The 24,541-nt window shown below is 43.3% G+C and overlaps 1 protein-coding gene across 1 annotated transcript in view; it reads left to right on the plus strand.

Annotated features, from left to right (window-relative positions):
• The window catches only part of DDX58 (DExD/H-box helicase 58), a 143,994-nt gene that overhangs the window by 118,160 nt on the left and 1,293 nt on the right, over nucleotides 1–24,541 (plus strand). The window contains 2 exon segments of the mRNA XM_029615745.1: nucleotides 19,069–19,220; nucleotides 22,038–22,184. Of these exon segments, the coding sequence (XP_029471605.1) occupies nucleotides 19,069–19,220; nucleotides 22,038–22,184 (299 nt within the window).

Raw genomic sequence — 24,541 nt, forward strand, 5'->3', positions numbered from 1 at the left:
AATATGTGGCATGCATGATCATGTACAAAGCTTTTTTTTTTTTTTTTGGCAGATAGGGCCCATTCACAGCAAGCTCATTATCTGAGAGCTGTACTGACCCAGCCAACTGTTCTGAAAAACATAACAGCCAATCCCCCCCAAATTCTTTTCTTTTTGGCGAAATCTGTCTGCTAGTTGCACTAATTGTTTGGGAGTAAAAGTCATAGTAATGGTCTGCCAACTCTGAATAGTGTTATCTTCACTAGTTCTGGGAACTTCGCCTGCCTCCTCAATTTACTTCTCATGTGGCAGCCTTTCATCCTGTGAATATTTAATAGTGACAATCTGATATAGTCTCCTTGTGGAGCACTGCCACAACTCACTTGCCTCTTCCTTCTCATAATCACTATCATATCCCTTCCAGATATCAGGGCCTAAAACAGGGGGATCATTCCTAATAATTGTGGCCACTTTAGCCGTAGACATTTGAAGACCCTGCTGCATATACTGTGTTAAAACGTGAGCACAACAAGCTGCAGAGTCTTGGACAGCCACAGCAGCTTTTTTTAAAGCAAGGTCCCGCTGTGATTTTGCAGCTTTAAGGGTAGTTCTTAGTGCTAAGAGCTCTGCTTCATAGTCCCGATTCTGTTTTTCCAAAAAGGCATTCTGATTATGCAGCCTCCCATTCTCATTATGTTGCTGAACATTAGCTTGTAACAATAACCAGCAAACACATTCCCCAATCACATCTAATTTTTCCAACTGTATTCTTTCTAAAATTGTGGATACTTTGACCTTTAAGATTCCTATTTCTTTATCCAACTCCTTTTCCCACTGATCACAAGCCACATTAGACCTAGCAAGTTGTTCCACTACAAAATACCATGGCTGAGCCGGGAACCAGCCCAGAATCAACTGTGTCTCATTAGTAGTCTTAGTTTTCTTAAACATGATTACCTGACAAACAACAATCAATAACGTAATTCTATGATGTAATTTCCTGTTCATGGGCACCAAATGTAAAAGGTGGACCAAGTGATAGGTTATTACATCACAGAAAACACAACGTACTTATTTATGGCATAGACATTTTACTTAAGTCTGAGAATAAGTAATAAAAGCATACACATTTATAGTTTTGCATTAAGAATGTATACATATATAGAAACATCCCCTCACAGTTTCCAGTGCGATTCTTATCTTGGAAAACTGTAAACACAGCATTGGAGATCAGGAACAGTTCCATCAGTCACTTCATTAATCATTGTAAATTCTAACAAGCTTTTCCTCTGATCTGTTCTTTCTATGAGCTAACCAGGCTGATATGACTTTGGGACATAGGTCAAGAAAATTAACATAAAAAAACAGTTTCTTCTTTGGGTTACTCTCATATGTTCTTCTCATCTGCTGAGGTCTACTGTCTATGCTAATCATATCAGTAACAGTTAGGTGTGATTTGGTTACTGATGTCTTGTTTTCCTTGATATCTGCACTGGTAGCCTCATGAGTAACAGCTCATTAATACATCTGAACTCATGACTTTTTTCTTGTTACAAAGAAGATAAGAAAAATGGCATATGTATTCTTAGAATGTACAGGCCTTATGTTAAGCAATTACACTAGCAGTATAGTGATTATCTTTGTTCCACTAATTTCTATCTCGTTAAAAGTTCTTCATGTAAACTAAATAACGCCTTAATAATTTTTCCACAATTGCTGAAACATGCCAGAAGTTAAAAAAAGAAAAACAAACTTACAAAGACACAGATCAGAGATCACTGAGAAGACCAAGGCAACACCTTTATAGGTGAGCATTTTTCAGGATCAGACCACGTTTTTGTTTTTTTACTGACAAGAAAGGACATCAACAAAGACCTGAGCTTTTTAACACATTGTGTGATATAGAATTATAGTGCATTAATCCACCCTCCCCCTTCAGCTTTCACCCTCACATTTTCACTAGAATGCATTATGTGGCCGATGCAATAATTGTGCGAAGAAAATGAGCACTGCTGAGCACCTGTTTTCCTAATGCGCGCCCAGCCACCTCTCCTGGATACGCGATTCAATATTTAAATAAGGGATCATGCTAAAAAGGAGGCACTAGGTAAAAAAATGTCTCCTTAGTGTCTCCTCAACATCAGCTCCCAGGAGAGATGGCTGTCAAGTGGGTTGGGAAAATGAACGCTCAATCTACTAATGTCCATTTCCTAGCGTGTAGCAGATGGACTCAAAACAAATGGGTATTGTGTGCTCGTGCTAGCAGTTGGAGACAGATCTGACGTCAGCACGGGTACATATACCCCCACAGGAAGTGTAGCAAATCAGTAATTTCCGTCTCCAAAGCAGTTTGGAGCTACCCCATGCTCGCTGAGCGTGTTTCCAAATTCTAACGACTAAATTCATAGAAGAAACCTACTGAAGACGAGCCCCGCACTCCTGTGGTGATACCAGGCGGTCACTCACCCAGTTGAGTTTCCCGAGCTGACTTCCGTGGTCCCTCGAAGGTAAGAGCCTCGGTCTGGTGGCTGGTTCGCGGCAGAGACCCAGCCCCCGAGTGAGAAGGGCTCGGGCGCAGCTTGGCCCCCGAGCGAGACGAGTTCGGGCGCAGCCTAGAGGCAGCCTCGGTCCCGGCGTGGACTTGGCCCCCGAGCGAGACGAGTTCGGGTGCGGCCTAGAGGCAGCGGGTGCACTTCCTTAAGCACGGCGGTGAAGGTATTCCGCTCTCCCCCCGCAGCCGGAGACCGCCCGGGTCGCAGCCGGGAAGCGCCGAAGACAAGGTAAGGCGTACATCTTTACTTGATCTCCGAGGAAGTGTGGACTAACTGGGCCTGCCTACGAGGCAGCCCGCCTAGGAGGTCGCCATTTTGCCTGCCTACTCATCTTCTCCAATTGAGCGCACGCGATAGGTGCACGTTGCTCGGCGCACGCGATAGGCGCACGTGGTTAGCACACGCGATAGGCGCACGTTACTAGGATATGAGCACACGTTCTAAGTTGCCCGTTATAGGCGCACATTTATAAGACGCCCGTTATAGGTGCACGTTTATAAAGCCGCCTGTTATAGGCGCACATTTATAAGACGCCCGTTCTAGGCACATGCTGTTAAGCGCACATGTTAGGCGACACCGCATTTCAGGCGAATGGAGCATAAGAGAGCCCATGCGTCCGCAGAGCCGGCACCTCCAGAATCAGGCATGAACGCTCTAAGCCTCTGCTCAGCATGCAACCTCAGAGCCACACAGAGCGAGGAAGCAGACTCCCTATGTGCCCAATGTGAGGAAGCCATGGGAGTTCCAGGACAAGATCGGTCCCAGCCCAGCAGTTCCTCAGGGAACACACCGGACTTGGCAGGCCGCGGCGAGCAGCCAGGGAACCCAAGAGACCTGGTACCCCTGTGGCCAGATCCGGCTTAGCTTTCCTGGGTGGAATTATTTAAGGGGAGTCATGCCTTTGTCGAGATGCAGTCTGCTCCTCGTATGGGTCTTTCCGTCCCGGTTGATCCGGCCCCTGGACCCTCGAGACCTAGGTGCGGCCACTCACCACCCAACAGCCCCGATGATGGGGATTCGGATTGCTCCGAGGACCATGAGGAGCCCCCCGAGGAGGGTGAACTTCCCTCGGAGATAGAACCATATCGGACCATGAGACGCTTCTTTCGGAAGGAAGATCTTCCAGGCCTGGTCTGACAATGCTTATTGGAGCTGGCCATTCCGGGCCAGGACGCCCCAGGGGACCCTTTAAAGAACCCCCTGCTAGAGGGCCTGCACCAAACGGCTCACCACTTTCCCCTCCTACAAGCAGCACAGCAGCTAATCGAGCTGGAATGGAAGGCACCGGAGGCCTCATTTAAAGAGGGTCGGGCCTTTTCTGGCATGTACCCTCTGGATCCGGCGTCCAAGGAGCTGCTGGCATGCCCCAGGGTAGACGCCATAGTTAACGCAATTGTGAAGTGCACCACCATTCCGGTGGAGGGGGGAGCGGTCCTCAAGGATACGCATGACCGACGCATGGACACCATTCTGAAACAAGCCTTTGAGGTAGCAGCCATGTCCCTTCGAATCGCGACTTGCTGCACCATGGTGACGTGCTCCTGTTTATCACAGGCAAGAAACAACACCCCGGGAGAAGACATGGAATCAGCTCTCGCATTTCTCACTGACGCGGCCTCCAACCTCGTCCGTATGGCAGCCAAGGGAGTGTCCTCCTCAGTGGCAGCCAGGAGACAGCTTTGGCTACGCAATTGGGCGGCCGACTCGTCCTCCAAGACACGACTCACAAGAATGCCCTTTAAGGGTTCCCTACTGTTCGGCAGCGACCTCGAGAACTGGGCTACTAAATGGGGTGCCTCTCCATTACCCCGTCTACCAGAAGACAGGTCAAGGAGGAGCCAGCGTTCTGTTTCTAGACCATCCAGAGGTAGAAACATGCAGCGCTTCAACCCCTACAGGACTCGCTATCAAGCACCTCGTTCTCAGGCCAGGAACCAGCCCTTTCGGACTAAGCTCACCAAGAAAAGAACCAGCCCGGGTTCTGGCCCCGGCCGTAACCCACAATGACAATCAGCCGACCCATCCGAGGGTAGCAGCCATAGGGGGCAGGCTAACCCTCTTCTACCGCAGGTGGGTCGAGATCACTTCAGACCAGTGGGTCCTCGCCATCATCCGGGAAGGATATTACCTGGATTTTCTTCGGCTTCCACCGAACAAGTTTGTGGAATCTCCTTGTTTGCCGATCGAGAAAGCGGCATTAGAAGTGACCTTACAGAGGCTCCTGGCCCTAAGAGCCATAATCCCAGTACCTGCAGGAGAGATAAATTCTGGGCATTATTCCATTTATTTCATAGTACCCAAGAAGGAGGGCACTTTCAGGCCCGTCCTGGACCTCAAGTCAGTCAATCGACACCTATGGGTCCCCAGCTTTTGCATGGAAACTCTGCGGTCTGTCAAGAATTCAGTACAGCCAGGGGAGTTTCTTACCTCCCTAGATCTGTCGGAAGCCTACTTGCATATCCCAATCCATCGGGATCACCAGCGCTATTTACGCTTCAAAGTCCTGAATCTGCACTTCCAGTTCCGAGCTTTACCCTTCGAGTTAGCCACTGAGCCGCGGATCTTTACCAAGGTCATAGTAGTAGTGGTGGCAGCACTCAGGATGGAAGGAATTCTCGTCCATCCCTACCTGGACGATTGGCTGATCAGGGCAAAGTCACCGGAGGAGAGTCACCGGGCAACCAACAGAGTTATAGCTCTTCTGGAAAGCCTAGGATGAGTAGTCAACATAAAGAAGAGTTCACTACAGCCATCCCAGGCGCTGGAATACCTAGGGGTCCAATTCGACACCCAAGACGACAAGGTCAGCCTGACCTCCAAGAGACAGTTAAAACTCCGGAATCATCTGCAGGTCCTGCTGAGCGCCAGCCGGCCCACAGCTTGGGATTACCTACAAGTCCTCAGCCTCATGGCATCCACTCTGGAAGTGGTGCCTTGGGCGCGGGCTCATATGAGATCATTGCAACGCGCCCTTCTATCTCGATGGAGTCCACGATCGCGGAACTACACCATACACCTACCTCTGCCGGCCAGAGAGGGGAATCAGCTACGGTGGTGGTTACAGCCCGGCCATGTAAGCTGGGGGTCAAGAATGTCTTCCCCAACCTGGATTCTGCTCACCACAGATGCCAGCCTGAACAGATGGGGAGCACACTGCGAGGAACTCACCGCCCAAGGGCGGTGAACCAGAGAAGAGTCAAGGTGGAACATCAACCGACTAGAGGCACGGGCAGTCAGGCTTGCGTGCCTGCGATTTGCCCACAGACTTCGCGACAGAGCGGTCAGAGTGATGTCAGACAACGCCACCACAGTGGCATACATCAATCGACAGGGCGGAACCAGAAGCCAACAAGTGTCCCTAGAAATAACTCCCCTGATGATTTGGGTAGAAGCAGATCTTCAGGACATCTCCGCCGTCCACATTGCCAGGAAGGACAACACGACGGCAGACTTCCTCAGCAGAGAAAGCCTAAACCCGGGGTGGCAGCTGTCACCCACAGTTTTTCAGATAATTGTGGATCGATGGGGGACGCCAGCCATGGACCTATTAGCGGACAGGTCCAATGCTCAAGTTCCCAGATATTTCAGCCGCAAGCGGGATCCTCGGGCACAGGGGATCGATGCCCTGGTACAACCATGGCCTCAGGGAATTCTGCTATACGCCTTTCCCCCGTGGCCCCTGCTGGGCGCCATTGTACACTGGATTCAGTGACACAGAGGCCTAGTTCTTCTAGTGGCCCCGGACTGGCCAAGAAGACCATGGTACGCAGACATGAGAAGACTACTGGTAGGGAATCCTCTACTCCTGCCTCCACACAGGGACCTGCTGCAGCAAGGTCCCATCTTCCACGAGGATCCAGCTCAATTCTCTCTTACGGTCTGGTCATTGAGAGGGCTAGATTGAAGAAAAGAGGATACTCGGAGCCGGTAATAGATACACTCCTCCGAGCATGCAAGTTCTCCACATCACTGACATATATCAGGATCTGGAGAATTTTTGAAGCCTTGTGCGACTCTCACAGCACCAATTCACATGCCGCTAAGATTCCTCTCATCTTGGACTTCCTACAAGATGGACTTCAGAAGGGTCTGTCCCTCAGCTCCATCAAGGTACAGGTAGCAGCGCTGTCTTGCTACGGTCCCAGGCGTGACGGCAACTCCATTGCCAAACACCCAGACGTTTCACGTTTCCTGAAAGGAGTCAAACACATTCGCCCGCCACTGAAGTGGCCAGTGCCCTTGTGGAACCTCAACCTAGTATGGAATTTCTAGCGGGATCCGCCTTCAGACCCCTTTGAGGCCTGTCTCTCCATTTGTTAACCTTGAAGATGGTGTTCTTGCTGGCCATATGTTCAGCACACCGCATCTCAGAGCTACAAGAACTGTCCTGCCGTGATCCATTTCTCAGAATCACTCCAGAAGCTATCCATCTTCGCACAGTACCATCATTTTTACCCAAAGTGGTTTCACACTTTCACCTCAACCAAACCATATCCTTGCCTACCACGGAAGGTTTGAAGAAATTGGAAGAAGGTCGAATACTATGTCATCTCGACATCGGCAGACTGCTATCCAGATACCTGGAAATGTCAGAAGCAGTACGAAAGACGGACCACCTGTTTGTCCTGCACAGCGGGAAGAAGCAAGGGGAAGCGGCCTCACGGCTGACCATCGCCCGCTGGATTAAAGAAGTTATCAAGGCAGCCTACATAGAGGCGGGTAAACCACCGCCTCTACAGGTCACGGCTCATTCTACCAGAGCACAATCGGCCTCTTGAGCAGAAGCTAAGCTGCTGTCGCCTGCAGAGATATGTAAAGCGGCGACATGGTCCTCCCTCCATACCTTCTCCAGATTCTACCGTCTGGATGTCCAGGCCCGGGAAGACACAGCATTTGCGAGGGCAATCCTACACGGTCCTCGGGCAACCTCCCGCCTAGTCTGGGAGTAGCTTTTGTACATCCCATTTGTTTTGAGTCCATCTGCTACATGCTAGGAAATGTTGAGATTACTTACCTGATAATCTCCTTTTCCTTAGTGTATGCAGATGGACTCAGCATCTCGCCCGGCTGCCGGTATACATGGGGATTTGCCGTCTCACAGTAAGCCATGTTTGCTTATATAGGGCATCCACCCTGCCGGGTATCGACGCCTTCCGGCTGAGTACACTGGCAGTCTCCAGCTACCATCAATTGGTCAGGGTAATCCTGTTGATTAATCGATCGGTCAGTTACACATATATCCATGCAAGGAAGATTACTGATTTGCTACACTTCCTGTGGGGGTATATGTACCCGTGCTGACATCAGATCAGTCTCCAACTGCTAGCACGAGCACACAATACCCATTTGTTTTGAGTCCATCTGCATACACTAAGGAAAAGGAGATTATCAGGTAAGTAATCTCAACATTTTTTCCCGCTACCAGCATAAACTCGCACAAGATGCACAGCCTGGACCGTGTACCTTGTGTATGTATTGGGTGTCCAGAATTTTTTTCCCCCCCAAAAATTTATTTTTTTATACTAAATACTGCTTTATATGGTTCTTCCTACTTAGTATCATGATGATACTATTAGGAGGAATAACAGGATTTTTCTTTTTTTTTTTCTTTTTCTCAATGCAGCCTTGAGCATGGCACACCTTTCTTTATGCCTTGCTAGTGCAAGGTATTGCATTTGCCCATTTGTATTTCATTTGTGTTTTCTGGTAATGTCATCTTTTGCTTGGACATGCTTATTTTGTTTTGTTTTGAAGAAGGGTGTTAACTCCTAAAAGCTATTCAAAAAATGTATTCAGTTAGTCCCTTAAGAAGGAATCACTATAGTATATATTTGGTTCTTAACCTTTATTTCTATGCATCCAAATGTTTAAAATTGATCTCTTTGCAAATGATACCATTGCAACAGGAGAAGAGATTACCACTGGATTGGCCAAAGAACACCACAAGTAATAGCAAGAACTAATTGAGAACCCAGGTATGATCCACAATAGTAAAATAGTTTGGTCCACAATCAAGAAACCAAGCAACAAACCACAGAAAGCAGAATAACATTACCATGGAATAACCAGGCAGTTGGCAAATGACCAAACAGCTCAAAATGAAATTGCAAGGACAAGAACATCAAGAAAAGGAAAACTTCATTGATCAGTTCATAGTGGCAGAAATGGAAAAAGCCATAAGAACACGAAAACTAATAATGTTATAGGCCTTGATGAAATCCTGAATGAAAAGGTTAAAAATTTTGGACCAGCAGCAAGGATTGGCTTCTGAAAATGTTCAATTCCTTTGTGAGGACAGAATGTATACTCAAAATCTGGAGACAAATATGTTACACGATTAAAAATGGGTAAAACCAAGTTGGATCTAAAGAGCTTTCAGACAGTTTTCTTGCTTTGCTACTTCCATAAATTTTGAGTGCCTCATCCAGAATAATCTCTCACATATTTTAGAAAAGCAACACATCCCCAAATAAACTGTCTTTTCATCAGGTAAGTCATGCACAGGCCTAATGCTGAATCTCATCCAATATATCGAGGATGGCTTTGAGAAATGTCAATTTACTGCCATTGCTTTTTGTCGACCTCACAATATATGATACTGTTAACCATCAAATGCTGCTTTGGAGGATCTATGACATGACAAAGGGCTTGTAGCTATTCTGCATTATTCACATATTTATCAGTTTCTATGTTGAACTTGGAGTAAAATGCAGCCACTAGTGCCTTACTATGATGAAGTGTATTAGCACTCTTTTTAATATCTACACGAATGACCAACCAACGCTTGCAGTTTTATTTACACTGATATCCTAGCAATAGTGACACAAGCTGAAGACATCCAGATCACGTATACTTTGACAGTTGCACTACCCAAATGAACTGACTACTATATCTTTTATCAACTTATATCAAATCTGAGTAAGACTCAGGTCAGCCTCTTCCATTTAGGATAAGAACTGCAGTACAAGGCAAAAAAACTATGAATAATATTCAAAAGATTTGTGCCTTAAATGTTCCTTTGTTGTCTCTGATTAATGTATCGAACTGTGATTGACTTTGTGTGCCATACAACCTTTTTTCTGAAAAAAACCCCCCAAAAACCAGAAAAACCAATAGGAATGGCATATCAAATCCGGGAACCTTGAGGGTATAGACATGCCTCAGAACATTCAAGAAGAGGGAAAAACTACAGGGGTCAATTTTAAAAGCATTGCTCATGCAAAAATGCCCACATTTGCGAGTATCTGTGAGTGACTCATTTTTAAAAAGCAGGAAATTATGTGCATATAAAAGTGTGCAGAGCAAAAAAAAAGGGTGGAAAAGGCATAGAGTTGGGGGCAAGGCATGGGCATTCAGAATGGGGCCAACAGTTCCGTGCATAACTTCATGTTTTAAAACTGAAGTCTGCAGCGCACAGCGTCTTGTTAGCTGTGTAACTTTCCTGCTGCTCCTGATGAGGTGCAAGTCTGCAGATCTTGCGTTTCTGGGCTTACATGACAGGGTGAGGGGTCAGGGTCATCTGGGGAGCATTCAAGATGAAGAACCAAAGGGGGTCTGGATGATCTTGAGATTGACAGGGCAAACTGGTGGCCCGTTAAGAAAAAATGGGACTGTCCTTCGTGTGAGTATGTTTTAAAATCCGTTTTTATTTGCATGTTAAAGCTGGAAAAGTCTTACGGGAGAAGCACGAAGTAGGTTTGCTCAAGTAACCTCTTAAAATTAGGAGTATACTTATACATGGTAGGTGTATTTTAACTCAAACACATGCTAATGCACGCACAATTTAAAATTAAATCGTATCTCCGCTCGCATGCACTCGTTTTAACTTCATCCTGTAAATGTTCAGTCAGGCATTCAGGAGTTGACTATTCAATCTGTTAAATTTATGAGAGTAATGAAATTTAAGAATGTTTAATCAGCAGGATATTTGACATATTTTTTTTTTTTTATTAATGCTGGTGTTTATATATTTGTGTGTATGTTTTATGAACATTTTTGTACTCCATGTAGAGTAGTATGATAGAGAGGGTAACAAATGTTTGAAATAAAATAAATTGCTTACTTTCTTTCAAGATCCACAAGAAAAATAAGTTAATGCCCAAAACAATATCTGTAAGCTTGCAAACTCGAAATGGGGAAAGCTTCCAGCTACAATCAGAGCTGCTGTTTCTTGCCCGATGTTACTGTTAAGTGGCCATGCAACAAACATCAACCCTATGCTAAATGACATCTGCTGAATTATCGACCGTCTTATACTTACTAATCTAGACAACACCAACAAACGTCTGAAAAGTAATGGCCAGCCAAGTAGATGAAGTGACAGATAGAGGACCCTAGACACCCTCTTTACAGTCACACTGTAGCAAAAAAAAAACAAAAAACAAAAAATCCTTGAGGTTATGCAAGAACTTCAGAATGACAACAGAAGTAACACCAGCCATGAGATGTGGCAGATTGAATTTGAAAATCTTGCTGCTGCGAATAGTATGTTTACTGGAGTGCCCGAGCAGGAGTGGACCACCTTGGAAGGCCCTAAATTGCCTCCAGACCAAGTTGATAGGTCAAGAGCTGACATGGCAAAATGTAGATACTTCACCAGACACACAAACTGCAATTGCAGTAAGACAGAGCATGCAGGAGTCTGTGGTCTGCCCATTGCTTGAAAATGATACCTGCACAGTGCAGGATTTTGCTGAAGCCAAGTCATAAGTATTGAAACTTTGCTCTTCAGTGGAAAGAAATAGGACTTTGGTAGATGCATGTGAAAAGAATAATAATCAGGAAATACTTAATGTTCAGTAGATCAAAAATTACATATTCATTATTGTGCTGTACACGGAGTTCTAAAGAAAGTTGTATGACTGGTTTTTCCTGTATTTAGAAAAAGGAACATTTGTGTCTCTAAATATATGTACCTCATGGCAAAATTACTTTATCCAGCTGGCATATGAAGGCTTTACCTCTTCATCTCATGCTCTTTAGAAGAGTTTGGCGCAGATGGGGCTCATACATCTTAATCCTGGGTTGTGATGACATATGTTTGTTAACATAAGGATTACATTTCCAAGGGGGAATCAATAGAGCAATTAAACAGAAAAAGTGCAACCAATCTGTATTGTAGATTAAAGCAGTGCTTTATTTCTAGAAGGAAAGGTGCTGATAGTCAAATGCAAGGCCATCCATGGGGGTGTGGGTGGGTGGATTAGGACAACCTCCCCCACTCCCTTCAACTGGCTGCAGGGTTCAGTCACAGTGTGATCCTTCCCATCTTTCCTCTCGTCAGCAGGAGGCATAAAAGAGCAGCACTTTTACTTGCTAGTGCCTCCTCTGCCACCTTCATAGCGTGGGGAAAGAGGTTAAGAGATAAGCACCACTGATGTTTTTCTCTCTCTCTCTTCTCCCTCCCTCACTGATGTTTTGTTCAGATTTAGATTCAGGAAACTTTATTGTCATGGCAAAATTTGTACATGCATTGCCAAAGTAATAAATAAAATGGTTAACTACAGACCGGTTAGCCTCACTTCGGTGGTGGGAAAAGTAATGGAGTCACTGTTGAAAGAGAGAATAGTGAACTATATACAGCCAGGAGAATTGATGGACCAGAGGCAGCATGGATTCACCAGGGGAAGATCCTGTCAGACAAATCTGATTGACTTTTTTGACTGGGTAACCAAGGAATTGGATCAAGGAAGAGCACTCGATGTCATCTACTTGGATTTCAGCAAAGCTTTTGATACTGTCCTGCACAGGAGACTGGTGAATAAAATGAGAAGCTTAGGAGTGAGTGCCGAGGTGGTGGCCTGGATTGCAAACTGGTTGACGGACAAAAGACAATGTGTGATGGTAAATGGAACTTTCTCTGAAGAGAGAGAGGTTTTAAGCGGTGTACCACAAGGATCGGTGTTGGGACCGGTCCTGTTCAATATATTTGTGAGCGACATTGCGGACGGGATAGAAGGTAAGGTTTGTCTTTTTGCGGATGACACTAAGATCTGCAACAGAGTGGACACGCCGGAAGGAGTGGAAAGAATGAGATTTGATTTAAGGAAGCTGGAAGAGTGGTCGAAGATATGGCAGCTGAGATTCAATGCCAGGAAGTGCAGAGTCATGCACATGGAGAGTGGAAATCCGAATGAACTGTATTCGATGGGGGAGAAGGGCTGATGTGCACGGAATAGGAGAGAGACCTTGGGGTGATAGTGTCTAATGATCTGAAGTCGGCGAAACAATGTGACAAGGCGGTAGCTAAAGCCAGAAGAATGCTGGGCTGCATAGAGAGAGGAATATCGAGTAAGAAAAGGGAAGTGATTATCCCCTTGTACAGGTCCTTGGTGAAGCCTCACCTGGAATACTGTGTTCAGTTCTGGAGACCGTATCTCCGAAGAGACAGAGACAAGATGGAGGCGGTCCAGAGAAGGGCGACCAAAAAGGTGGAAGGTCTTCATCGAATGACTTATGAGGAGAGATTGAAGAATCTAAATATGTACACCCTGGAGGAAAGGAGGAGCAGAGGTGATATGATACAGACTTTCAGATACTTGAAAGGTTTTAATGATGCAAAGACAACGACAAACCTTTTCCGTCGGAAAAAAATCAGCAGAACCAGGGGTCACGATTTGAAGCTCCAGGGAGGAAGACTCAGAACCAATGTCAGGAAGTATTTCTTCACGGAGAGGGTGGTGGATGCCTGGAATGCCCTTCCGGAGGAAGTGGTGAAGACCAGAAGTGTGAAAGACTTCAAAGGGGCGTGGGATAAACACTGTGGATCCATAAAGTCTACAGGACGTAAATGAATGTGGGAAAAAAAAAAAGATTTGCATTCACAAAAAAGCAGGGAGTAACTTGCTTTTTATGGCAGTTATTACCCCAAACCAAATAAGCTTGATACTTCACTTTCAATGCATATCCAGCATAGCTCTCTGCTTCAACGGCAGGGGAGAAAGACTGATACTTCACTTTCAATGCATATCCAGCATAACTCTCTGCTTCAACGGCAGGGGGAATGAAGAAAAGTGGATCTATATACAGACAACCAGCAAGGATTGAATTACATAGTCTGGGTAAACAAATAAGCATGGGTGTAGCTTGCTTATTGTGGCGGTTACTACCCCTAACTAATTAAGCTTGATATTTCACTTAGATGCAGCTCCAACACTGCTCTCTACATTAATGGTGGGGGTGGAAGGGAAATAGAACCAAAAGGTTACTAAGAGCCAAGAGAAACAGATAAGTATGAAAAAATAAAAGTGCGAAACTTGCTGGGCAGACTGGATGGGCCGTTTGGTCTTCTTCTGCCGTCATTTCTATGTTTCTATGTAAAAGAAGAAAACATAGATAATAGTACAAATAACTAATGAAAACTATGGAGGTAGGTTTTGTGTTGCTTGCGTAAAAACGCCCACATCCAGGGGTATGCAGGCCACGCGCAAGCAAAGTGGATTTTAAGAAGTCGCAAAGTATGCATGTAGATACCCATGTGCGTGTCAAGAGAAAGGGAGTGGAAAAGGGATGAGGCATGTGGGTGCCAGGGCAAGACTCATACATGCAAGTTCGGATTTCAGAAAGGCTGACCATGGCACCCTTCATTCACCTTGTTATCCGCATATAACTTTACTGGTCCTGATGAGAAGCAAGTTTGGAGATCTCACATTTTCGGGCTTTTAGCACAGTGTGAGGTTTCTGGGTCACGGGGGGGGGGGAGCGAGCTTGCAGGACGAAGAACCAAAGGGGTCTTGAAGTCCTGGATATGAACTGGGCAAACTGGTGGACTACTTGGAAAAGCTGGTGTTTGTCTTGCGCGAGCATGTTTTAAAATCCGCCTGCATGCGTGCGTAAAAGCCTCTAAAGCCCTAGCTAAATACATGCGCGGGACATTTACTCCAGCCACCTCCTTAAGATCACGTGCACCCGTACACGTGGGAGGGGTATTTTAAATGATACACGCATACTTGCGCACACAATTTAAAATCGCAGTGTATCTCCGCTCACGTGCTGATATGCACGTGTACGGGTGCACGCACATTTCTTTTAAAATTAGCCAGATAGGATACAGAATGATTAAAAGTATGGCAATTACAAGGTTCTGGTGCTAATCTGAATTTTCCCTTCTCATGGCATTCAGGGCTGGTGCCCCAAATCTATTGGCCAGTGCTCTGCAGAGAAAACACCCCTCTGCTTCCTGCTCTGTCCAGCCCCCTCCCTCCCGGGTATCAGTTTGCCAAGATCAGGATGGGAGCAATGAGACTGAAGCAGACAGAATGCAGCAGATGAAAAACTATTCAGGTCTCTAATCCAGCCCCTCTTTTCCTGTCCTTTCCCAGATAAAGAGGGGGAAAAAAAAGGTGCTGGTATTAAATTTATTTATTTATTTATTTAACACTTTTTTATACCGACCTTCATAGTAAATAAACCATATCGGATCGGTTTACATAAAACAAGGGTATAACAGAAGCAATAAATAAAAGTAATTAACAAGAGAAGAGAATAAGATAAAGTTACATTTAACAAGGAATAAATAACTTGGGAAGCTTAAGAGCTGGAAGGAAGTTAAAGGCCAAAAATAATTAAAGAAGCATAGTCCAAAAGGAATTTGGATTAAAGCAAAAGATGCTTTAATCAGTAAGTGCCAGAGTTCTTCGTTTGAATGGTTGTAAGACTTTAAGACTTTAATCTTCTACGTCCAGGTAAGTAAAAAGAAGATTAAGGGTTGTCTGGAGGATCATCGAAGGCTTGGTGGAATAGCCACGTCTTAAGTTTTTTTCTGAATGTAATGAGACAGGGTTCTAGTCGGAGGCTTGAAGGAATATTGTTCCAAATAGATGGACCTGCTATTGAAAAAGCTTGGTCTTTGGTCGAGGAAAGGCATGAGGCTTTAGTTGGGGGGTAATTCAAAGTACCTTTATGATTATCTCTAATTGGCCTATTGGAGGAATGAAGTTTGAAGGGTATTTCAAGGCTGAGATGGAGTTGGTGATGGATGGATTTATGTATTAGTGTAATTGCTTTGTAAAGGATTCTGAAATTTACAGGTAGCCAATGTAGGTTTCTGAGGATGGGTGAGATATGATTTCCGCGGCTGGTGTTGGTCAGTAATCTCGCTGCAGCATTTTGAATCATCTGAAGCGGTTTAATGGTCGATTTGGGTAGGCCAAGGAGGAGGGCACTGCAATAGTCAATCTTGGAGAATAACAACGCCTGGAGTACTGTTCTGAAATCTTTGAAAAAAAGAAGTGGCTTGAGTCGTTTCAGAACCTGGAGTCTGTAAAAACAGTCTTTGGATGTAGTATTAACCATTTTCTTAAGGTTTAGTCTATTATCGAGAATTACTCCTAGATCTCTCACCTGCTTATGAGTGATGAATGTGTTGTGAGGGAATGGTATGGGAATATTTTCTTCATTTGCTGAGATGAGGAGGAGCTCCGTCTTTGAAGAGTTAAAGACCAGATTTAATCTATTGAGGAGGTTAGTGATAGATATAAGGCAGTTATTCCAGTGGGAAAGTGCTTTTGAAATAGATTCTGTAATAGGAATAAGAATCTGTACATCGTCTGCATACAGATAATGAATTAAATTAAGGTCAGATAGCAATTGGCAAAGGGGGTAGGAGGTAAATATTAAAAAGGGTTGGGGAAAGGGAAGATCCTTGTGGAACTCCTAAATTGGATTTTGTTAATGGCGATTCTTTGTTGTTGATTTTAACTTTGAAGGATCTATTGTAGAGGAAAGATTTGAACCAACTATGGGCAGATCCTGAGATACCAATGTCTGTTAGGCGATCCAGAAGAATGGAGTGGTTGACGGTGTCAAACGCCGCGGAGATGTCTAACAGGATTAATAAAAAGGAGTAGCCTTTGTCAAGACCCATTATAATATGATCTGTAAGTGAGATAAGGAGGGTTTCCGTGCTGCGTGCTTTGCGGAAGCCATATTGTGAGGGGTGTAGGATATTTTGATCTTCCAGGTATTCTGAAAGCTGGGTGTTTACCAGCTTTTCTGTTATTTTGGCTAAAAATGGCAAATTAGAGATGGGTCTGAAGTTGGCAGGTACATTAGGGTCTAGATTGTGTTTCTTGAGAAGGGGTTTGAGTGACGCAGTTTTTGGCTGTCAGGGTAACTTCCTTGGGTTAAAAAGCAATTTATGATACTTGTTAAAGGTTTTGCGATCGTATTTGGAATGAGAAGCAGGAGATTTGAAGGAATATTATCTGCAGGATGGCTAGATGGTTTTTGTCTTTTTAGAAGGGATTCAATCTCTTTAACAGAAATTGATTCGAAGCTTTCAAGTTTGGCTCCCTTGCTTGATTGAGGATTCTTGTCTGAGGTGAGAGGTAGAGTATTTGGTGGAAGAAGGGCGAGCGTATTCAGGATCTTTTGTTGAAAGAATAAAGCAAGTTCATTAGCCTTAGATAGAGCTTGTTCGTCTGGGATGGGTGGAGGAGTTGATTTTGTGATTTGAGTGACATATGAAAATAGGGCTTGGGCATCGTATTGAAAATGATGAATTTTGTTGGTGTAGAATTCTCTTTTTGTTAGTAGAATAGAGGTCCTATAATGATGTAGAAAGCCTTTGTATTTAGACAAGGTAGTTGAGTTGGGTGTTTTTCGCCAAATATTTTCTCTGTGGCGTAGCTCCTGTTTCATCTGTTTTAATTTAGGGGTAAACCAGAGTTGATTACCTTTTTTTGTAGGATTGATTGTTTTAGAGACTGTTGGACACCATTTGTTAGCAACTGTTTCAGTGATCTTGTGCCAGGAAGTTAGGGCTGAGTCAGGATTCGAAAGGTCTAGATTCGTGAGTTCCTTAGACAGCTGATCACTAAGTATTTCCGATGGGCAAGGTTTTCTGAATTGAATAGTAGAAAGGAGATGAGAAGTGTGAGTCTGTTTATCTATGGAAAAGGAGGATTCTATCAAGAAATGGTCTGACCAGGGGATTGGTGTGCAAGATGGAACTGAAGTGCAGGAGAAATTAGAATTGATGAAAATTAAGTCCAGAGTGTGTCCTGCTTTATGCGTAGGACTATTAATGATCTGCGTGAATCCCATAGCATTGAGGGAGGTGAGGAGCGCTTCGCAGTTTGAGGAGCGAGGTATAACATCAGTGTGAAGATTGAAGTCGCCTAAGATCATAGATGGGAGGTCTAAATTGATATGTTTCACTATGGATTCTATGAGTGATGAAGGGTCCGTTTCTAAAACTCCAGGAGGAGCGTAGACTAGTAGAATTTGTAGTTGTTTTGATTTGACTAGTCCCAATTCTAATTTAGAGTCAGACTTGATGGTATGAGTGGATAGTTTGAGTTCTTTTTTGGTGGCTAAGTGAAGGCCACCTCCTCTTTTTTTGTGTCTGTAGAAGGAGAAGATGTCATAGCTATGAATAGGAAGTTGATTGATTAGAGCAGTATCAGTATCTTTTAGCCAGGTTTCTGTAATAGCACAGATATCTGGATTTGAATCCTGGAGATAATCGTTGAGGATGTGTGTTTTTTTTGTTAAGGATTGAGCGTTGAAAAGGGTTACTGAAAGTAGTGTGAGGCCTAGTAGTTGATTTAGAGGTGAGGTCATGATTGGAATAATTCTTTTTTGTATGATGTGGGAGGAGATAATTATGGAGCTTCTCCTTTGGTATTGAATGATTGGGATATTATAGGTATGCATGAGATTGGTTGTAGAGACTAGAAGCTGGGGATGTTGTAAATTAGAAGAAAGCTGGACAAATCCAGGTAGAATGCAGATAGAAGAAAAAGCTGGGTGAATGTAAATAAAAACTTTTTCTTTTATAGAATCAATTAGTGAAATTCCTCTGTAGGATCTGATGAAGTCTCTGGCTATTCCACGGATTCTCAGGTGAAGCTGACGTGATTAGCTCAGGTGTAGAGTAAGAATTGGGTGGAGCTATCTAGCAGTGGATTCAGAGGATCTGTATCTGGTGGATCGAGATTGAGGGTAGATGTGGCTGGATTTTGATGTATGAGGTCTGAGGATTCGTAAAGTTGCTGAAGATACTGTTGTGCTGATAGGGTTGAAATAGATAGTCGGCTGATGAGGAACCGAAGATCCTGGGGTAGATTCGGGGCTCCCTCAGGGCTGAGCCGAAGGGGCGAGACAAAGGGGCAAGCCCCTTTGTTGCGCTCCTTCGGCGCGCGACGCTCGGCGCGCGGCGCCTGAGATGACTGAGATCATCAAATGCCATCAAGTACCAGCAGAAAAAAAGCCCAGTGCTAAACCAAGTGTCTGATCAGCTAGAATGAAATTATTTTACTACATTCTCTCCAGCAAGACAATATGTGAGGTTTGCCAGACAGTGAACTTCATCAGCTTGTGAAGTACCCTTGGCTGTTAAACAATTGACAATATTGTTTATAAGGAGCTTCTTTGCCATTGTAATATATGTGCTTCATGATTTTTGGGTGTCAATTCCATTTAATGCTATCTTAGCAAGGCACTGTGTGCTATTAGCAACATGCCATTAACCACATCTACGCCTTTAAAAAATTTTTTTTCCTGAAAGAAGCCTATAAAAATTTTGTCTTGGTAGGTCGTGGAAGAGCCAAAGACAGTAAGTGCATCCTTGTGACCAGTAAACCAGACCAGGCTGAAAAAGAAAAGATTAACATTTTTCAGGAACGTATGATGAATGAAGCTATTGAGGCACTGCAGTGCATGAGCAAGGAAGAGTTTGTGAAACAGGTAAGTCATTTTTCTATAAAATATTTTTAATACATCTTAGGTAGCTAAGATGAAGCTAGGAGGTAGCACATTTAAAACTAATTGGAGAAAATTCTTTTTCACTCATGTACAATTAAGTTCTGGAATTTGTTGCCAGAGGATGTGGATATTGCAGTTAGTGTAGCTGGGTTTAAAAAAGATTTGGATAAGTTCTTGGAGGAAAAGTCCATTAATGGCTATTAATCAAGTTTACTTAGGGAATAGTCACTGCTATTAATTGCATCAGTAGCATGGGATCTTCTTAGTGTTTTAGTACTTGCCAGGTTCTTATGGCCTGGATTGGCCACTGTTGGAAACAGGATGCTGGGCTTGATGGACCCTTGGTCTGACTCAGTTATGTTCTTACAATATATCTTCATGGAAAGTATGGTGGATGCATGGAAAATTTTCCCAGTAGAAATGGTAGCCGCAACAATAAAGAATTCAAGAAAGCATAGGACAAGCACAGACCTTAGCTGAGAGAAAGTATTTTTCTTTTTTCTTTCTTTATTCTTATTAATTCATTCTTATTAACCGCACATGCATTTGAACCCCCATCGGTGCGGTGTACAATATATTCATCAGACCATAATTCAAACAAATCATAAATTCAAACAATTCCTTAATTATAAACAATAAAACATTACAGCATAATTAAAAAAAAGTGAAAAAGTGAAGGGAAAGCCAGTCTTGAACATAAATGTATGGTCTTGCTTGAAGCAAATTGGGCAGACTTGGTTAGGGGTCCAAGAACCTGTCTGTTCATGTGCACTTCATGACCACCTTCTCCTTACTCTCGGGGCAGCAGTGCTGCAGCCAGTTCTTCCTATTAAATACACATTCCGAATGGTTCAGAAATGACTGTGTTTTGTCCACAAAATTACTTTTGTCAGACTTTGCAGACTTATCTTGAAAAAGATAAACAGTACATATCTCTAACATCCTTGTTACTAATCATCAGTTTATTCAAAATGATATTGCAATAAAAAAGTTTACCAAGGACACAGAGGACAACATAGACAGTATATTTCTTATGAATAATAGGCTTTATTTCTTGTGCGCACAAGGAAGTCAGTAGTCTAAAGGACTGACTTGACTTGTGACAATGAAGAGTTATAAAATCAAGGTTAGTTAGCTTCCCAGGGCTCTGTGGAATGTTAGAAGTAAGCAAATGTTTAAACAAATGTTTCCATAACCTTGTGACCCTAAATCAAAGGAGTGTTGTTTTAATTATTGGAGAAAACGCTATTTAAGAAAGATCAATTCAATCACAAGTCAAGTCAGTCCTTTAGACTACTGACTTCCTTGTGCGCACAAGAAATAAAGCCTATTATTCATAAGAAATATACTGTCTATGGTAAACATTTTTATTGCAATATGTACCACTAGTGGCTTTAAACATGCCAGAAACCTTAGCTTGCATAATACATATTAAGACTGAAAGTTAATTTACTATCCCCAATAACCTCAGGAGCTGTCTTTGGGTGGAGATCTCTGGGATAATGTCAACCGACAGGCTTGCTTCCTGGGTTTGGGTACTGGCTGGCTAAAGACGTGTCTCTCTGCTCTGAACTGTCCCAGATTTTGGGTAGGGTTTTCCCTCTCATTGGTCTCGTTTGCTGGCTGTCCGATACCAGTCGGGGCTTTCTGCTGTCTTCAGTCTCTCAGCCACACCCAGTCCTCTCCTTCCTCAACACGGGGAGTTGCAAGGGATCCTCCTTTGGGTAGTCAGCTCCTCACCGGACTTTGTTTGCCCCTTCTTGTACTAGCCAGCCTAAACCCAGGCATAAGGTTGATGCATAATCATGCAGTGAGTGGAGGTTGTTGTCTCTGCATTGCAGGTCATTGCCTCCCCCCTCCCCCTCTTTAAGCTCTCCGGTGGCAGATGTGACATCCGCAAATTCTTCCTTTGTCCCTGGATGGGGGCAAGGCCCTGTCCTATGGACTTTCCTTAGGCAACTCTGACATCTGCTCTAAGGGAGAAGAAGTTTTTCTCCTTTCTGCCTTGCATTATTTACACAGTGGCTTATAGTCAACAGGCAAACAAGCAGATCTTGATATGCTGGTTAAAGTTCTCATCTGTTTTTTGGGTTTTTTTTCTTTCTCTGCTGAGACAGGATCTTGGTGGGAAGATACTTGTCAGTATATATGTTTTGCAATCTCTGTCACTCTGTGGCCGAGATTCATCTTTGGGGCCTCCAGTGGGTAAAATATCCCTTGTTAACAATCCCCATATTTAAATGTTTAATGTATTTGACAAAGATAACACAAGTAAGTTCCTGCAAATTTTGTTTAAATGTAAACCGATGTGATATGTAAAATCGAACACCGGTATATAAAAGTAAATAAATAAATATAGAATATGACGACATAAGGGGGATATTTCTCTCTTTGCTAGCACCTGCTAATGTTGTTCTAGCTTTTTATTTCATAGCTCCTATGCATTTATGATGTATGTAATATTGTTTGTACAATTTAACTTTGCAAGCAGAAGTTCTCATGTACTCAGTGGATCTGGCTTTTAGCGTAACCAAAATATGCAAATGAAGATTGGGAAGTTTTGATCTAAACCTACAACTTTGTGGAGGATTTCTTCTTCATTAAACTTGGAAGCAGTATTATACATGTGCACTTGTAGGTGTTCATTGCTGTTGTAAGAAGATTCAAGGTTTTTCCCCTAAAAGTAGCATTTTATTATAATACTGTCTTCTTGTACCATGCCTGTAGCTAGCAATTGGCTAATAACATTCTGTTGTTTCTGATTAGAAATGTAAGATGTTGCCTTACTCTTTTCCACAGATACATATTTTGCAAATTGAAGAGAAGGCAGCTCGGGATTGTAAAAAAAATGCAATACAGCCAAAACGAGAAGACAGCAAGAAAAGGCTGCTTTGCTCAAAATGCAAAGCCTTTGCATGCTACTCTGATGATATCAGAGTTATTCAGGTGAGACGTGTAATGTAAATGATTAATTTATGCAGTCTTGATGTAGATTATATGTATTACTCACCATTCTAAAGACTTCTCAAGGCAAGGTAAGGGCATCATAAAATGTTGTTGCCATACAATGTCTTAAATAGAAACAAAATGGAAAAATATATCATTGGTATCTAAGTTTTTAACTTGCTGCTGCTTCTGTATCATTGCTTTTTCCTTTGCTCTTTCTCCCCTTTTCTGGGTGTTGTGGGTTAGGCAAACAAGGCTCCACTGCAACGCCTTGTAATCTTTTCATGGTAAAATGCTACAGACGTTTACCATAGCGGTCAGGCTTTTTTGGTGGTTCCCCCATACGGGTTTTAGCCTGGTCTACCAAAAAGCTAGATTAACTCTGACAGCAAATCCACTTTGACAAGCGACACTTAAAAAGACTAAGCACTGCATTTTAAAATTGCAAGTCAGCAGGGTATAAATATAAAGACAAGAATCCGAAGTTTCCATTCCGGTGGTATCCAGGCATATGCCACTGACCCTGACCTGTAATGAGATCCATTGGCTGGCACCTCACCTGAACAAAATATGGAGAAAAGGTTTAATGAGAAAAAATACATTTCAAGCTGTATTTTGCTGGTCTTCCTTTCAGCTCTTCTTTAAAAAAAAAAAAAAATAGTACTTGACAAAATGAATACTTGTTGCACTTTTGCTATGCTACTGTAGTAGACCACACAAAATGAGACAGCAGTCGTATGATGCAGCAAACATTTTAATCCCATTACTCCACTATAGCACTGGCCATTTTGGAAACAGTTTTCCCACCTGACATGCTGCACATTTTAGGAGATTTCACTTGTAATCTCGTACATGATCGCTAAACGTTTACATTAGCAGTGCTTTTGAATAGTGTACTTAAATGAATAAACCACTACAGGTATTTGCATGTGTCAAAACTCTCAAACAAGGTCAGAGCTTTACCATGTTAGGCTTCAACATAAGTTGTTTAAATTAAAATTCTGCATACAGTATGTATCAGTACTGGAGAGTCATTAAAAGAAAATAAAGCCACAGCTCAGAGGCCGTACCTAAAGTATTTTGCACCCAGGGGGGATACTTCCTTTGGCACTCCTCCCCTCCCAACATATATAATTTAAACATTTCCTAAACATCAGTAAAATATTTCAAGCCAGCAGACACATCAAATAATACCCAATAATTAAAATAAGAATTTTAAAAATCTCTCGTTCTCCATATCTGTCATCCTAAGATTGTCATAGGCTGGAGGCATGCATGTACACATGCACACATGCTTGGTGAGAGATGGAGGAAGTGTGTGTGTATGTGTGTGTGAGAGAGACTGAGGAAGCATGTGTAAAGTGTGTGAGATACACACACACACACACACACACACGTCCTCTCACACAACACAAACATGCTTCTGTCACTCACCCACACACATGCATCCTCTCTCTCTCACACACACTAATACACACACATGCAGACAAAAATTGAACTGGAAACCACAACAAGCCAGATTCTGTATGCTGTGCAATAATGGAAAAGCAGAGCATCACTATTCCTCAAAACAGTACAATCAAGATATATAAATCAATCAGAATAGTAAAACCATACTAAAAAATTATATATATCAAAACATGATGAATGGAATTACCAAACACTAATAAATATTCCAAATAACAGACACATCACATCAAATAATTAAAACTAACAAGTATAAAAAAAAATCTTGCTCTCCATACCTGGGAACTTTAGATGTCTAGTCATTCTGAGATTGTTGTGGATTGGAAGAGAGTACACTAACTTTAATCCCTGTCACACACACAAATACAGGCACGCTTTTCTTACAGAAACTCAAACAGGCACTCACAGACTCACACAGGCACCGTCTCATATACACACACATACTCTCATATACATACACACACAAACATACACATTTAGAACTCTTCTTCGGTGGCTGGCTGCAGAGCAAGGCTCTTCATCTGCCAACGGCTCCGGGGAAAGGCTGGCAGCATGGCATGGCCGCCTCTTCTGCTGCCACCTCCAAGGAAAGGCTGGCACTGCAGGGTCTCACTTTTGCTGGCAGGGACCCCGCCAGCACCTTATTTATGTGCGTCGCTGCACAACCATGGCAATGGCACCCCTCCCTCTATTAGCACCTGGGATGGACTGCCACCCTTGCCCCTCCTTAGTACACCTCTGCCAGAGCTCCTTATTCAGTCCTGTTGGTTCAGGAATATATAGACCATTCAGCTGCTACCTGACATTTCTTTTTGTAAGAAAATCCTCAGTTTTTTTTTAAATAGGAGAAGTTGGAATCTAAGGAGGTCCATGTTAAAACAGTTTTTCCT

The sequence above is a fragment of the Rhinatrema bivittatum genome, chromosome 1 (assembly GCF_901001135.1).
Source record: "Rhinatrema bivittatum chromosome 1, aRhiBiv1.1, whole genome shotgun sequence".
Lineage (NCBI taxonomy): Eukaryota > Metazoa > Chordata > Amphibia > Gymnophiona > Rhinatrematidae > Rhinatrema > Rhinatrema bivittatum.